The sequence below is a fragment of the Sciurus carolinensis genome, chromosome 5 (genome assembly GCF_902686445.1).
Source record: "Sciurus carolinensis chromosome 5, mSciCar1.2, whole genome shotgun sequence".
Lineage (NCBI taxonomy): Eukaryota > Metazoa > Chordata > Mammalia > Rodentia > Sciuridae > Sciurus > Sciurus carolinensis.
The window spans coordinates 120,249,680-120,265,102 of NC_062217.1; the positions used below are offsets into that span (position 1 = coordinate 120,249,680).

Genomic DNA, 15,423 nt, shown 5'->3' on the forward strand with positions numbered 1-15,423 from the left:
ATATTTATTCTATACATTTAAATTATCTCAAGATTTCATGACAACAGTTACCTATAGTGTGCCCCAGAAATGAAAATATACAAAATAGTTTTAGAAACACATGTGTTTCTACTGGCTGGTATACTTACAAATCATACAAAGATACATATTTATTTTTAAAATAAAGACTTGAAAATGAAACCAGTTCATCAAATTTTTACCAAAGTATGACAAGAAATCTTTTATGCAAAAAATAAAATTGATGCAGAAATAACACTTTCAACTTTCTAATGTCTTAAAAATCACATTAATTCTACAAATCACTATTTCTAAATATAGAATTTTTATTGTTCCCTGCCCATTTCTGTCATGCTTACAATAAAACATAAAAAGTGCTCTAAATACAATAAATGGAATTATTACATTTAAAACTTTTTTCTTAATATAAAAGATAACAATTGGACCATATCTTATTTTTCTACTTAACATTATATTGTACTAAAATTACTTTACATGGAAGAACTACTTGATGTATCATCATGACATAATACCTTAGGCACATTCTCGATACTCACATCTACATTAATGTATACTTCACAGTCCACTTAAATAAATCATTGAGTAAATAGCGAATGATCTAATAAGAACTTTTCTATAGTGCTACTCTTTTTGAGAGCAAAGATATTCAGGTCTTATTATTACTGCCTTTGGGAAATACAATGAATTTTAAATTTTAAAAACACATGTAAATGACTTATGGGACCTGGTCATAACATTTGAGCAAAACCTGATGATTCTTCATTTATTGAGTGTGTCCTCTATCTCTCTCTCTCTCTCTTTTTTTTTTTTTTTGCTATACTGGTGATTGACCCCCAGTGGTGCTCTACCACTGAGTGACATCCCCAGATCTTTTTTGTCCTATTTTGAGACAGGATCTCCCTAAGTTTGCCAAGACAGGCCTCAAACTTGCATCCTCCTGCCTCAGCATCTAAAGCCACTGGGATTACAGGTGTATGCCAACACTCCTAGCTTGAGTCTTTACTTTTTTTGGTACTTGGATGCAATACAGGGGTACTTAACCACTGAACCACATCTCAGCCCTTTCAATTTTTTATTTTGAGACAGGGTCTCACTAAGTTGCTTAGGGCCTCACTAAATTGCTGAGACTAGCTTTGACCTTGTGGTCCTCCTACCTCAGCCTCATGAGCTACTACAATTACAGGTATGTGCCACCACACCCAGAAAGTCTCTACTTTTAAATACAACATTTATTTTACTAAAAAAATGAAAAAAAAAAAAAGTGTTCTTTTATCTAGTGAGGCAGAATTTTGAGAAGAAAAATAATACTTCAATGTTGGCTATATTCTATAGAACTTAAAAATTCAGTTCTAATTGTTCTGCTGCAATGTAATCAAACCTATTATTTTAATAATATAAACAAAATGTTTAATAATATAACAAAATGTTTTGTTAATAATATAACAAAATCATGACTATAGGCTTGGAGTATCATTCAGTGATCAAGTGCATGCCCAGCATGTGCAAGGCCCTGGGTTCAATCCCCAGCACCAAAAAATAAAAAATAAATCATGATTACAGTTAAAGGCTTTAACAGCCTTGTGTGAGGTGGTGGATTTGATGCCAGCACTGCAAAGAAGAAGAAAAAGAAAAAGAAATTTTGAACCTATGATAAATCTAAAGGCAACCTCTTAAACTCCATTTTAAGTTAGTTTTGCTTTCAAATAACACTTAAAATAGGTCTCAAGTAACCTGATTATGATTAGCCATCATCAGCTTAGGAATTTTTTTTCAGCATTCAAAGGTATAATGTTTGGCATCAGAAAGGACGTTGGCATCTAAAAGCACTTTTGATTTGTGAATTTAAAAAAAATCAAGTAGTAATGCCAGTGGTTCCTGTGACAGGGTAAATAAATATCTCCCTTCAAGTAATGTTTGTTTCACAATTTAAAGTAACACTTCATTTTTATTTTTCCCTCTGAGAGTTTATTAAGGAAAAGAAACCACAAACCGCAAATTATTTTAGTTGAGGTGAAAAAACTGCTTCATAAGTTCATACGTTGTAAAAGCCACTGCTTGAGAGGGAATACACCGAATGTAATTAAGAGATAAACCACGATATAATCCTTTTCGAATTCCATGGTGTCCATAGACATACTTCATAGTCTCCCGCATGGTACTGAAAGACAATGGTTAAATGATGACACCTCTCTGCCCATTCATAAAGAGACAACTTCAGGATCCATAATAGCATTTTAAAAAGAGCTAAAATGCCATGTTGAATAACGTTGGAAAAATAAGTGTTACAACAAGCTAAAAGTTCACAATGAAACAGCAAGTCATTTTGATAAAGTATAATATAAGCTTTGCACATGGATCTGGAGGCTCATTAAAACAATACATTTTGGGGCTGGGGTTGTGGCTCAGTGGCAGAGCACTTGCCTAGCACATATGAGGCACTGGGTTCAATTCTCAGCACTGCATATAAATAAATAAAATAAAGGTCCATTGCCAACTAAAAAATATTTTTAAAAAAACAATGCATTTGTTTGTACTATGTCTATGATGTTAACTAACAACACAATTTCAGAAATATGAGGCAATCTCTATTTATGTTTTTTTTTTTGCAATGCTGGAGATCAAACCCAAGATCTGGCACATGCTAGGCAAGTATTCTACCACTTAGCCCCCTCACTGTTCTTGTTTTTGTTTTTTGGGTTTTTTGTTTTGTTTTGTTTTATTGGTTTTTAGAGACAGGTCTCACTAAGTTGCCCAGGCTGGCCCTGAATGCATGATCCTCTTGCCTTAGCCTCTCAACACGCATGTGTGACCTTACCTAGCATAGCTCAACTTTTTAACTGTAACTAGCTGGTGATTATAGAACTAAAGATTGAAAGACTTTCAGATTTCAGCAATGAAGTCTTTCTTATTTCAAACAGTTTCTTCCTTCTTCCTTCCTTCCTTCCTTTTTTTTTAAAGGGGGGAGTACTGGGGCTGATGAACCTAGGGCTCTTTATCATTGAGCTACATCCCCAGTCCTTTTTATTTTGAGACAGAGTCCTCCTAAATTAAAAAGGCTGGACTTTGACTTGAGATTCTCTTGTCTCAGCCTCCTAGACGCTGGGATTACAGGCATGCACCATCACACCTGGCTCAGAATTGTTTTCTTTCCTTTCAAACCAATATGTAGTCATTTCTTTCCCTTTCAATAGGCAATTTGAAATATTCACAAAACCGTTGTGTGAACAAGGCAATCCAAGGTCTGAACAAATGTTTTGCTTTTCTTTTGAGGGAAAACATATGGCCAAACTGCTATAGTTTTGGGTCTGGAAGGTTCCCCCAAAGGTCTATGAATAAGACTTGATTCCCAGAGAGGTGCTATGGGGAGATAATGAAACCTTTAAGAGAGAGACCTAGTAAAAAGTTTTTTTGGATCATTGTGGGTGTGTGCTCAAAAGGTATTATGGGGGACTAGGGTTATGGCTCAGTGGTAGAGCACTTGCCTAGCATGTGTGAGGCACTGGATTCAATTATAGCACCACATACAAACAAATGATAAATAAGGTCTATCAATATCTAAAAAAAATAAAAAAATTTTAAAAAAAGGAGCTGTGGGAGCCCAACCCTCTTCATTTTTTTTCTTTCACTTTCCAGCCATGAAGTGCATGGTTTTGCTCTGTCATGAATGCCTACCATGATGTGCTGCCTCACCACAGGTCCAAAGAAGAAAACAGAGCTAATCAATCATGGGCTGAAATTTCTCAAACCATGAGTCAAAAGAAACCTTTCCTTTTTATAATTGATCATCTCAGGTATGTGTTATAGGGACAGAAAGCTAACACAAAACAGACTAATTCTAAATTTGTGTAGATTACGGAAAACTCCAGAATTATTCTAAACAGCAATAATAGCCACTATCCACATGTATCTATTGAGCACTTAAATGTGACAGTTTAAATTGCGATGTGCTATGAGTATAAAGTACATGCTGGATTTCAACTACTTAGCAGAAATAAGCAAAACCTTGAACTGTTGAAATGATAACATTTTGGAATTATTAGATGAAATAAAAAATATTATAAAATAATTTTATCTATTTTGTATTTTTTAAAAATGTAGCTCCCAGAATTTTTAAAATTTCACATGTAACTCTCTTTATGTTTCTATTTAATATAGCTGCTGTAAAATAAATAAAATATATTTATAAGAGGATTGGGTTGAAAACAGTTACCACAGTATACTACAGGAGACAAAATGAAAGATATTGACTATTGATGAGACCAGACCTATCTTCCTACTGACTTTAAAAAATTACATTTTCTAAGCCAGGGGCGGTGGCACACACCTGCAATTCCAGGGGCTCAGTAGGCTGAAGCAGGAGGATGGTGAATTCAAAGCCAGCCTCAGCAAAAGTGAAGTGCTAAGCAACTCAGTGAGACTCTGTCTCTAAATAAAATATAGAAAGTGCTGGGGATGTGGCTTAGTGGTTAAGTGCCTCTGAGTTCAATCCACAGTACACAAAAATTAAAAAAAAAAAAAAAAAAAATTTACATTTTCTAAAAATACAATACGTATGGAGAACTTACAGGCACTTTCAAATTCTGGCAGAACTGTTCCTAGTTGCATTCTTCGACGAGTACATCAAATGGGTATCTAAAGGAAGAAAAGGCATAAAGACTTAAAAACATAACTTTTCATTTTCTATTAGTTTACACTGAATGCAAAGCCCCATACACACTAGGAAATAAAGTGTGTTCTCTTATTGTTTTCTCCAATTTGGGAATCAGGAGATAAGCCCATGAATAAAATCAATTAACTATGTAATGGTCTTCTTTTTCTCTTTAAAGTATTCCTCTCTCCCATTATCACAACATCAAGTTCTGTTCACTTCTTGAAACTAAATTTAATGCCACTTCCTGAAGAAACAAACTGGGTGCTTTCATTGTTGGAAGCCTGACATAGGGTTTCTCAACTTTGGCACTATTGACATTTTGGGATCATTCTTTGCTGTACATCTGTCCTATGTATCCTAAGAAGTTTAAGTGCCTCCCTGATCTCTACCCACTATATGCCAGTAGCACTCCCACAGTTTTGACAACCAAAAATGTCTTCAGACATTAACAAATGTCCACTGGAGTCAAAATCACCCCAGGTGAGAACTACTACCTTAAGAACATTCAGCAAGTCCCCTTGAATATAGCAGACTAACACAATTGTTTTAAGAGATAAACTAATGATACAAATAATTGCATTTCAAGGGCAGAGAGAATTACAGCATTGCCTAAAAATTATATATGCAAAAGTAATCTCTTTTTAGCAGTGGTACTCTAGGTTATTTTTTATAAAAAGACTTTACTTTGCTAGTACTGACTACCTGTGTTCAGTACTGTGCTAAACAATTTATGTTCAATATCTCATTTCATCTTTAAAACAATTGCAGGAAGTAAGTATTATTATTCCAATACCAAGATTAAAATCACCGAGTCTCGGAAACATCCTTCAGTTTCACAAAACTGCTTTCTACTTTCCTATTTCAAGTATTCTATGGAATCTGATATGCACAAAAGTATAATAAAACGATAATACACTTAATACATATTTAAATTCATTACTAAAAAACAAAACAAAACCAAAAACACCCACACACCAACCCTGCAACATAAGAATAACATTACCAGTAGTAATGTATGCACTATGTACTTCAACACCATCTCCAGGAAATAACTTATTAATGGGAGCAGGGGGAAAAAGGGAAAAAATGTATGGGAATAAAGACACCGAAAACCTCAACTGCAGAATTGATTTCCAACCTGAAAAGATGTGGGTATAAAGAACTGATTAGTAGGATCAGACAAGTTGACAAAGTCCAGAACAAGGGCAATAACAGTGGGAAAGAAAAAACATCATTCTAAGCAACATTCTAAAGTAAAATAATGACAAGGCATAGTGGCTATCTAGATATATATGATGTGGAAAATGATTTATTAGGACTAGTAGATGGGTGGCCATCAATAACAAATAGGAAAGTTGAGGGCTGAGGACAAAGAGGAAGACAAGAAGGAATATTTGTTTATTTTTGTTTTGTTTTGCTAGAGATCAAACCTATTGTCTCGGGCATGCTAGGCAAGCACTCTACAGTTGATCAATGCCCGAAGTCCAAAAATATTAGATTTCTAGTTTTTGCTGATGGCAGAAGACCAAGTAGAATCTAAGAGCTTGCTGGAACTGTAATAGGGAGTCGGTAATAGAGGTTTAAATATATCTATACAGAAGTGACCATTAAAAAACCACTAAGATGCTAGGCATGGTGGCACATGCTTGTAATCCCAGTGACTTGGGAGGCTAAGACAAGAGGATTGGCAAATCTGAGACCAGCCTCAGCAACTAAGGGAGGCCCTAAGCAACTTAGCAAGACCCTATCTCAAAATAAAAATATTTTAAGAGGCTGTGGATGTGACACAGAGGTTAAACACCCCTGGAATCAATCTCTAGTACCAATAGATACATACATACATACATAAATACATAAATAACGAATAAATAAATCATGAAGATGAATAAACTGTTCTACACAGGGTAAGAAGGAGGTGAAGTCTAGTTTGTTGTAAAAAACTCACACAGAAAGGTAGGAAGAACAGGACATAAATCAAAAAATACCTGAAAAGGGGCATACTATTACAATAGCCCAAGAACTAGAACAACAGAAAAGAACTGGAGCCTTTGGATGATGGATGAGTCCATGGGCATAGAATATAGCTTAAGAAAAGAAGTGGAAAAAGGGAAGACAGATTTTAGGAAGCTAAACTGCAATTGTATAAAGAAAGGAAAGCAATAAAATCAAGAAGAGGATCATAACAGTTGGAGGTGAACATGTATCTCAGGTGAACAGGGTTTTGACAGCAGACTTTCCAAAAGTAAACATTCACCTTTTCTTCTTTACCTTCAATCTAGTACAATCTGCTCCTACTCAAAATACATGGAATCTACTTTCAAAAAGGTAATCCTCAATTGTGAAATCCAATGAATAGCTTACTTATCTTACTGACTTTTCTTTTCCCATTGGATACTCTACTCTTTGGATTCTTGGTGACACTACTATTTCCCTGTCTTCTTATTTTTCAGGATATTTTCTCCTGTTCATAAAAAGCTTTCCTTCTTCCTACTCTTTCTTGGTATTCTAGCTTCTTCCAGTTTCATTCTACTTAATCCTCTTTGGCCTAGGAAAATTCTTTGAAGTCACCTTCCCAAATTTACTATACAGTAATGCCATTATTAATGTTCCCACTATATTTTATGTTCCCTCTAGAGTAAGACAATATTGTGGCTCTTAATTAAAAGAATTAAAAGATAAACTTGCAGGGGTAACAGTTTTGTTTTCCTTTCAATTCCTAGTATACTATCTGGCACAATGGAGGACTACAAGATTTGAAGCAAGGGCTGGGGTTGTGGCTCAGTTGGTAGAGCACTTGCCTAGCATGTGCAAGGCGCTGGGTTCAATTCTCAGCATTACATAAAAATAAATAAATAAAGGTTTTGTGTCCATCTACAAGAACAAGAAAAAAAGACTTAAAGCAAGAGAATTGTGACTGCGCATGTGTGTACATGTGCACACACCCCTCACACACACACAGTCTCCCTTTTAAATGCTTCAAACTTCAGAAATTTCATATAGGCAAGTTCATAAGAATGTATGGATGAACAATATATTCAGTGTTTCTTTTTCTTTCTTTTGAATGAATCCATATGAAAATGGGTGGATTTGACTTATTTTGATCAATTTGGCATGTGATTACTTATATGCTTAACGTTAAGGCATATCTGAAAAAAAGAAATTAATGCTTATAAAAATTAGTACTTGTGTTTTACAAGTAATCCTGTTTTTGAAGACTCTATTAGAAAAACTAAAATAATTAACCAATGCTAAAAATTAGGATTGGATAACTGTAATTGACTGAATTAAGTTGTTGAAGAAACTACGATATTGTCTGTGCTATTGCTCCAGCAACACCACCACAAAGTAAGTTAATGTGAGTTTTCAAAACTAAGACATTAGGATTGTCTGATGAAGGTCTGCCAAGAAGGGTAGGAGCATGGGGAAAGCCCAACACTCTTTAAGGTACCAAAAGTAAAAAATGAAACACCTGAAAAACAAAATATAAATTCACCATGATGCTTAACAGAACATGAGCCGCGAAAGTCACCTTTTCTTATATAATAACCAGTTAACTTAAGAAATTAACTAAACATTTCCTAATTTCTAATGTTTGGCTTAACATAAGAAAGATTTAATGTTTATAAATATTGATGCTGACAAAATTACCACCTATAAAAAAATTAAAGCATTGTTTTTTCATATACTAGCATATTATTCAATGAAGAAAGCAGTAGTGACTATAATGCCATCTTACATAGAGTAGAATTAAACAGTTTTCCAAGGTTTCACATGAGGTGAAAATTAAATTCATGATTAATATTTACAAGTAACTATGACAACTTATATCTACAACAATAATGAAGGTGATAATGTACATAGGCAAAAAAAATTCAGAAGTGAGAAAGTTAATTATTACTATTTTAACTCAGGAACTGATTTTATCTTCAAGAAAAAATTATGACCATAATAAAAATGTATTGGTTCACAAGACTTGAAGATTCTAATAAATATAGTAGGCAGTTGGTGCTTGCAAAAAATTTACATGATTTTTCTGGGCACAGTGGTGCACACCTGTAATCCCAGGGACTTGGGAGGCTAAAACTGAAGGATCTCAAGTCAATGCCTGCGTCAGCAATTTAGCGAGGCCCTCAAGAACTTAGTGAGAACCTGTCCCAAAAATAAAAAGGATCAGAGATGTGGCTCAGTGGTTAAGTGCCCCTGTGTCAATTTCTGGTACCAAAAAACAAACACAAAAACAAAAAACAAAATTAAAATAAAGAAGAGCTAGGGATGGAGCTCAGTGGTAGAGTTTGCCCAGCCAAGTATGAGGCCCTGTGTTCAATTCCCAGCACTACACAAAACAAAACAAAGAAAAAAACGCATGATTTTCTATTAGAACAATTAAAGTAACATTAATAAAATTAAAAATAGAATTTAAGCATTCTAATAATTAAACACTCCTCAAGAAATCTTGACAGCCAGCTGTGCTGACACAGGCCTGTAATCCCACCATCTCAAAGGCTGAGGTAGAAGGATTCAAGTTCAGGGCTGGGGAGATAGCTCAGTTGGTAGAGTGCTCGCCTTGCAAACACAAGGCCCTAGGTTCAATCCCCAGCGCCACAAAAAAAAAAAAAAAAAGAAGGATTCAAGTTCAAGCCAGCCTCAGAAACTTAGCAAAGCCCTAAACACTTAGCAAAACCCTGTCTCAAAATACAAAATAAAAGGGCTGGGGATGTGGTTCAGTGGTTAAGAGCCCCTTGGTTCAATCCCCAGTACCAAAAGATAAACAAAAAAAGATGATATACAATTTTAGAATATTCACAGAATTTTATATTTAGGGAAACTGTTCTAAGGAATTAAAGTTTATGACAAAAATAATTCAGGCAAATTAAAAATAAGAAGAAAGGGCTGGGGCTGGGGATATAACTCAGTTGGTAAAATGCTGCCTTGCAAGCAGAAGGCCCTGGGTTCAATTCCCAGCAAAAAAGGAGGAGGAGGAGGAGGAAGAAGAAGAAAGAAGAAGGAGAAGAAGAAAGGAGGGGGGGGGGGGGGGGAGGAGGAGGAGGAGGAGGAGGAGGAGGAGGAGAAGGAGGAGGAGGAGGAGAAGAGAAGAAGAAGAAAGAAGAAGAAGAAGAAGAAGAAGAAGAAGAAGAAAGGGCTGTAGCCGTAGCTGAATGGTAGAGCATTTGCTAACATGAATGAAGCTCTGGGTTTGAAAAAAATAAGTAAATAAACAAGTAATAAAAAGCAGAAATACTTAAATGATATCAAACACAGCATTCACTGTAATTTGTGATAAGTATTTAAAAATGTGAATAATTTTGGAGAAATGGGGAAAATTAACAAACAATTTATATACACACTATATGAAAATATATTTTAGAAGGAATAAGCTGGGCATGGTGGCAGCTGTTCTCCCAATCGCCTGGAAAGATAAAGCAGGATTGCATTAGCCCAGGAGTTCAAGTCCAACCTGGGCAACTCAGTGAGATACCAGCTCAAAACCAAACAAAACAAGGAAAACTGGGAGTGTAATACAGTGGTAGAACACTTGCCTAGCATGCCAGGGACCCAGACTTCAGTCCCTAGCACCTAGAAAGAAAGAAAGGGAGGGGAAAAACTAAGAACAAAACCCAAAAAACTAATAAGAGGGAAATATACCAAAAATAGAGTTCTGTTTCCAGTCTAAAGACAGTCTAAGTATTGTGAGAAAGTCTGTCATTCCAGAGCAACCACATACATTATTTGGCTCAGAAAAAAGAAGGGAGGGTCTTTAAGAATCACCCAGAGACACTACCTCTCCCAAAACAATATTTAATAAAATCAGGTGTGGTTTTGACCCTGTCTCCAAATAAAAAAATTTTTAAAAGGGCTGCGGATGTGACTCAGTGGTTAAGCAACCCTGGTACCAGGAAAAAAAAAAAAAAGATTTATATGAGCTAGATGCCCAAACAATACAATGATTATTACAAGAAAAAAAATTACAAGTGAATCTTATTCCTAAATATAGATTTAAAACTATTTTTGTGTGTGTGGTACTGGGTTTGAATCCAGGTGCTCTATCACTTAACTATATCCCCAGACGTATTTTATTCATTTATTTATTTGAGAGTGCTGGGGATTAAAACCACAGGCACTTTACCACTGAGCTACATCCCCAGCCCTTTTATTTTTTATTTTTTAGGATTCACTGTGTAATTTATTAAAAGCCAAGTGTTTCAGAACATACAGTAATACAGACCAATGCTCATGTTGTAATGATGAAATAGCGAAAATATATACAAAACTCTATTCAATGGGATCACAAATATAAAATACGTAAATGTGAACTGAAAAAAATAGACTAGCAGGAAATAGCAAACCATTAACCCTGATTAATTTGGTCAGTAGGTTGGTGGTTATTTTTTATTTCAAGACAGGGTTTTACTAAGTGGCATAGGGCCTTGCTAAATTACTGAGACTGGCCTCAAACTTGCAATCCTTCTGCCTCAGCCTCCCAAACTGCTGGGATTATATGCATGTGCCACTGCATCAAGTTTTGTTTTATTTTTTTTAAAGAGTTTTGCTAAATTGTTGAGGATGGCCTCCAGCTTGCAATCCTCCTGCCTCAGCTCCCAAAGTACCAAGATTACAGGTGTGTACCACCATACCCAGCTAAATTTAAAACTAAAAGCAGGCTAAATCAGTGGTGGAGTACTTGCCTATCAAGAGTGAGGCCCTGGGTTTGAGTTTCCAACACCACGAAAATAAATAGCCCAGTGTGGTGATAAATATCTATAATCTCAGTAACTCAGAGACTGAGGCAGGAGGAACACAAATTTGAGGCCAACCTCAGCAATTTAATAAGACCTTCAGCAATTAATAAAACCTTGTCTCAAAATAAAAAATAAAAAGGGCTAGGGATATAAAACTGGAAGAGCACCCTTAGGTTCAATCCTAAGTACCAAAGAGAAAGAAAGAACGATGGAAAGAAAGAAAAGCAAGAGAGAAAGAAGAAAAGAAGGAAGGAAGAAATCAAGCAAACAAGTGGTAAAGTACTTGCCTCGCTTTAGGTTTGAACACCAGCACTAAAAATGAATAAGTAATTAAAAAAATTTTTTAATCCCATTGATGTTGAATTGTTTTGTTTTTGTTGGTGCTAAGGATTGAACCCTGGACTAAACACGTGTTAAATAAGCACTCTACCACTGGGCCACTCCCCAGCTCATAGACAAAAATTCTAATCAAAACTAAACCTGGACTGCGGGTGTGGCTCAGTGGTACAGTGCTTGTCTACCAGAAGGCCCTAGGTACGACCCCAGGACAGGACAAAAACCAAAAATCTAACTCACCTGATGCACAGTATATTTTAAGAATGATGACTCTAGCCAGGCATGGGGACATGCCATGTCTGTAATCCCAGCAGTTTGAGAGACTGAGGAAGGAGGATCATAAATTCAAATCAGCCTCAGCAACTTAGCAAAACCCTGTCTCGAAATATAAAAAGGGCTGGGGAAGTGGCTCAGTGGTTAAGTGCCCCTGGGTTCAATCCAAGGTACTTACTTACTTACTAAATACATAAACAAACAAACAAACAAATAAATTGGAATCCAGTACCAAAAAAATAAAATAAAACCAGCAAAGAGCCAAAATGTGCGTTACCATGACTTCTATTCATTATTGCACTAAAGGTCCCTAGCCTGATATAGTAGGATAAGATAGACATAAAGAAAACAAAGGACTGGTTTAGAAGGAAGAAAAATTATTATTGCACAGGATGTGCTGTTCATAGAAAGCCCAAACTATCTTATAAATACAGTGGTGGCTGACTATACTAATGTCAACATAGCTGGACATGGTGGGGCATGTCTGAAATCCCAGTGACTTGGGAGCTTGAGGCAGGAAGATCACAAGTTTGAGGCTGGTCATAGCAATTTAGTCACATCCATTTTCAACTTAGGGAGACCCTGTCACGAAATTAAAAAAAAAAAAAAAAGGACTAGAGATGTACTCAGTGGTTAAGCAACCCTGGGTTCGATCCCTAGTACCAAAATAATAATGATAATGTCAACAGTAGGAAATGGATAGCTATAATAAAAAAATTAAATCAAGCAGTAAACTGAAAATGTACTTGTCTAAAAGACATATCAAAGCTTGTGTCAAGGGACTGGGGTTATGGCTCAGTGGTCGAGCATTGCCTAGCATATGTCTTTATAAGTCACAATTGGGTTCAATTCTCAACACCACATAAAAATAAATGAATAAAATAAAGGTCTATCAACATCTAAAAAAATATTAAAAAAAAAAAAAAAAAAACTTTTGTCTAGAGTTGAGTACTGTGGTGTATGCCTGTAATCCCAGCAACTCAGGAGGCTGAGGCAGGAGGATCTCAAGTTCAAAGATAGCCTGAGCAACTTAGTGAGACTCTGTCTCAAAACAGAAAACAAAAAGGGTAGGGTTGGGGTTGTGTCTCAGTGGTAGAACACTTGCCTAGCATGTATGAGGCACTGGGTTCCATTCTCAGCACCATCTATATATAAATAAATTAAATAAAGGCCCATCAATGATTAAAAATTTAAAAAAAAAAGGGGGGGGGTAAGGGATGTGGCTCAGTGGTTCAGTGCCCCTGGGTTCAATCCCTTGTACTTGAAAAAAAAAAAAAAAAAAAAAAACCCAAAAAACAAAAAGCCCTGTGTCTACAAATATATCTAACAAAAATGACAAATATCTTTATGGAATTTCATTCAAAATTCCAACAAGGATTTTTATACACCATCAAATGCTAACTCACAACATTCATGGAATAGCACAATATCTATAGTTCTTGACATTTAGGAAAGATAAACATAAGGTGAAGGAATTTGCCCCACAACATATAAAGACTTATAAACTAATACTCTGCTTAAAAAAAAAAAAGTACCATTGTAGGCCACAGGGAAAAGAGAGACTATTTAATGAATGGTACTGGGTCAAATGGTTATCCTTAACAAAGAAAAAAAAGAAGAAAAATACAGGACTGGGGATGTGGCTCAATGCAGAGAGTTTACCTAGCATGCACAAAGGCCCAGGTTTGATCCCCAGCACTGGGGGCGGGGACACACACAGCAGGATTAAGGGTTTAAATATAAAATACTAAACTTTAAAAATCAAAATCATTCTTTTAAAAAATATATTTTTTAAAAAAACCCTATTCGGAAAGCAGTTTGGAAGTTTCCTATAAATTAAAACATATATTCAGCAATTCCACTTCCAAGTATTTGCCCCAAAGATATAAAAACATAAGCAGAAAAAGACTTTCTCATGTTTATAGCAGCTTTATTTATAATATCCCTAATTTGGAAAAACTCCAAATGTCCATGAATAGGAGAATAAATAAACATATTACGCTATGCCCATACAATGAAATGTGACTCAGCAATAAAAAAAGCAATGAAGTTCAAAACCACAATGAGGTACAACTTCACACCCAACAGGATGGCTATAACTGAAAGCTGAATAAGAACAAGCATTAGCAAAAATGTACAAAAATAAGAATTCACATCCTGCTCATCAGAATGCAAAATGGTGAAGCCATTAGGAAAAGGGTTGGGCAGTTCCTCAAAATATTAAACATAGTTAGGCATATGTCCAAGAGAAATGAAAACATATATTCATACAAAAACATGTAAATGAATGTTCAAAGCAGCATTATTCCTTTTAGCCAAAAGGAGAAACAACCCAAATGCCTATCAACTGATGAACAGATAAACAAAATGCAATATGTCCACATAGTAGAATACCATTTGGCCATGAAAAGGAATGATATATGTGGCAACATAAATGAACTCTGAAAACATTTACTAAGTGAAAAATGCCAGTCATAAAAGATCATGTATAAAATGATTCTGTTTGTATAAAATACCCAGAATAGGCAGATCTACAGAGATGAAAAGATTAGTACTTGCTTAGGACTGGAGAGTGATGCATAAGGGTTGAAAGATTGCTTTCAGAGGTAATGAAAAGGTTTTAATACTGGTTGTGGTGATAGTTGTACAACTATGTAATATACTCAAAGTCAATAAAATGTACATTTAAATGAGTAAATTTTATGGCATGTGAATTATATCTCAATACAGCGGTTAGAAAAAAGTCCATAGAATTCTCTTCATCAAAAAACGCTATAGCGCCAGGCATGGTGGCAACTCAGGAGGCTGAGGCAGGAGGATTGCAAGTTCAGGACCAGCCTCAGGAAATCAGTGAGGCTCGAAGAATTTAGTAAGACCCTGTCTCAAAATAAAAAAATACAAAAAGAGCTGGGGATGTGGTTCAGTGATTAGGCAACCCAATCCCGGTACTAAAAAAAAATTTTAGATTCTTAAAAAAAATGACACTGCAGAGTTGGGGATACAGCTCAGTGGTATACCACTTACCTACTATTCACCAAGCCCTGGGTTCAATAACTAGTAATGCAAAAAAATAAATAATGAAACAGACTATAAATAACAGGGCACAGTGGCACATGCCTGTCATAATAGCTATTCAGAAGGCTGAGGTAGAAGGATCTCAAGTTTGAGTCCAGTCTGGTCAACTTAGAGAGACTGTGGCTCAAAAAAACAGGGGCAGCTGGCTGTGATGACATAAACCTGTAATCCCAGCAGCGAGGGAGGCTGAGGCAGGAGGATCACAAGTTCAAAGATAGTCTCAGCAACTTAGCGAGGCCCTAAGCAACTTAGTGAATCCCAGTGCCAAGATTAAAAAATTTAAAAATAAATAAATAAATAAAGGACTGGGTGGGGTGGCTCAGTGGTTAAGCT

The 15,423-nt window shown here is 35.7% G+C and overlaps 1 protein-coding gene across 1 annotated transcript in view; it reads right to left on the reverse strand.

Moving 5' to 3' along the window:
* Positions 1 to 1,100: 1,100 nt before the first annotated feature.
* Positions 1,101 to 15,423, reverse strand: part of Slc25a16 (solute carrier family 25 member 16) — a 42,077-nt gene continuing 27,754 nt past the window's right edge. Inside the window, 5 exon segments of the mRNA XM_047553825.1 lie at positions 1,101 to 2,176; positions 4,584 to 4,637; positions 4,640 to 4,650; positions 7,975 to 8,090; positions 8,092 to 8,138. Of these exon segments, the coding sequence (XP_047409781.1) occupies positions 2,157 to 2,176; positions 4,584 to 4,637; positions 4,640 to 4,650; positions 7,975 to 8,090; positions 8,092 to 8,138 (248 nt within the window). The 3' untranslated portion in view covers positions 1,101 to 2,156.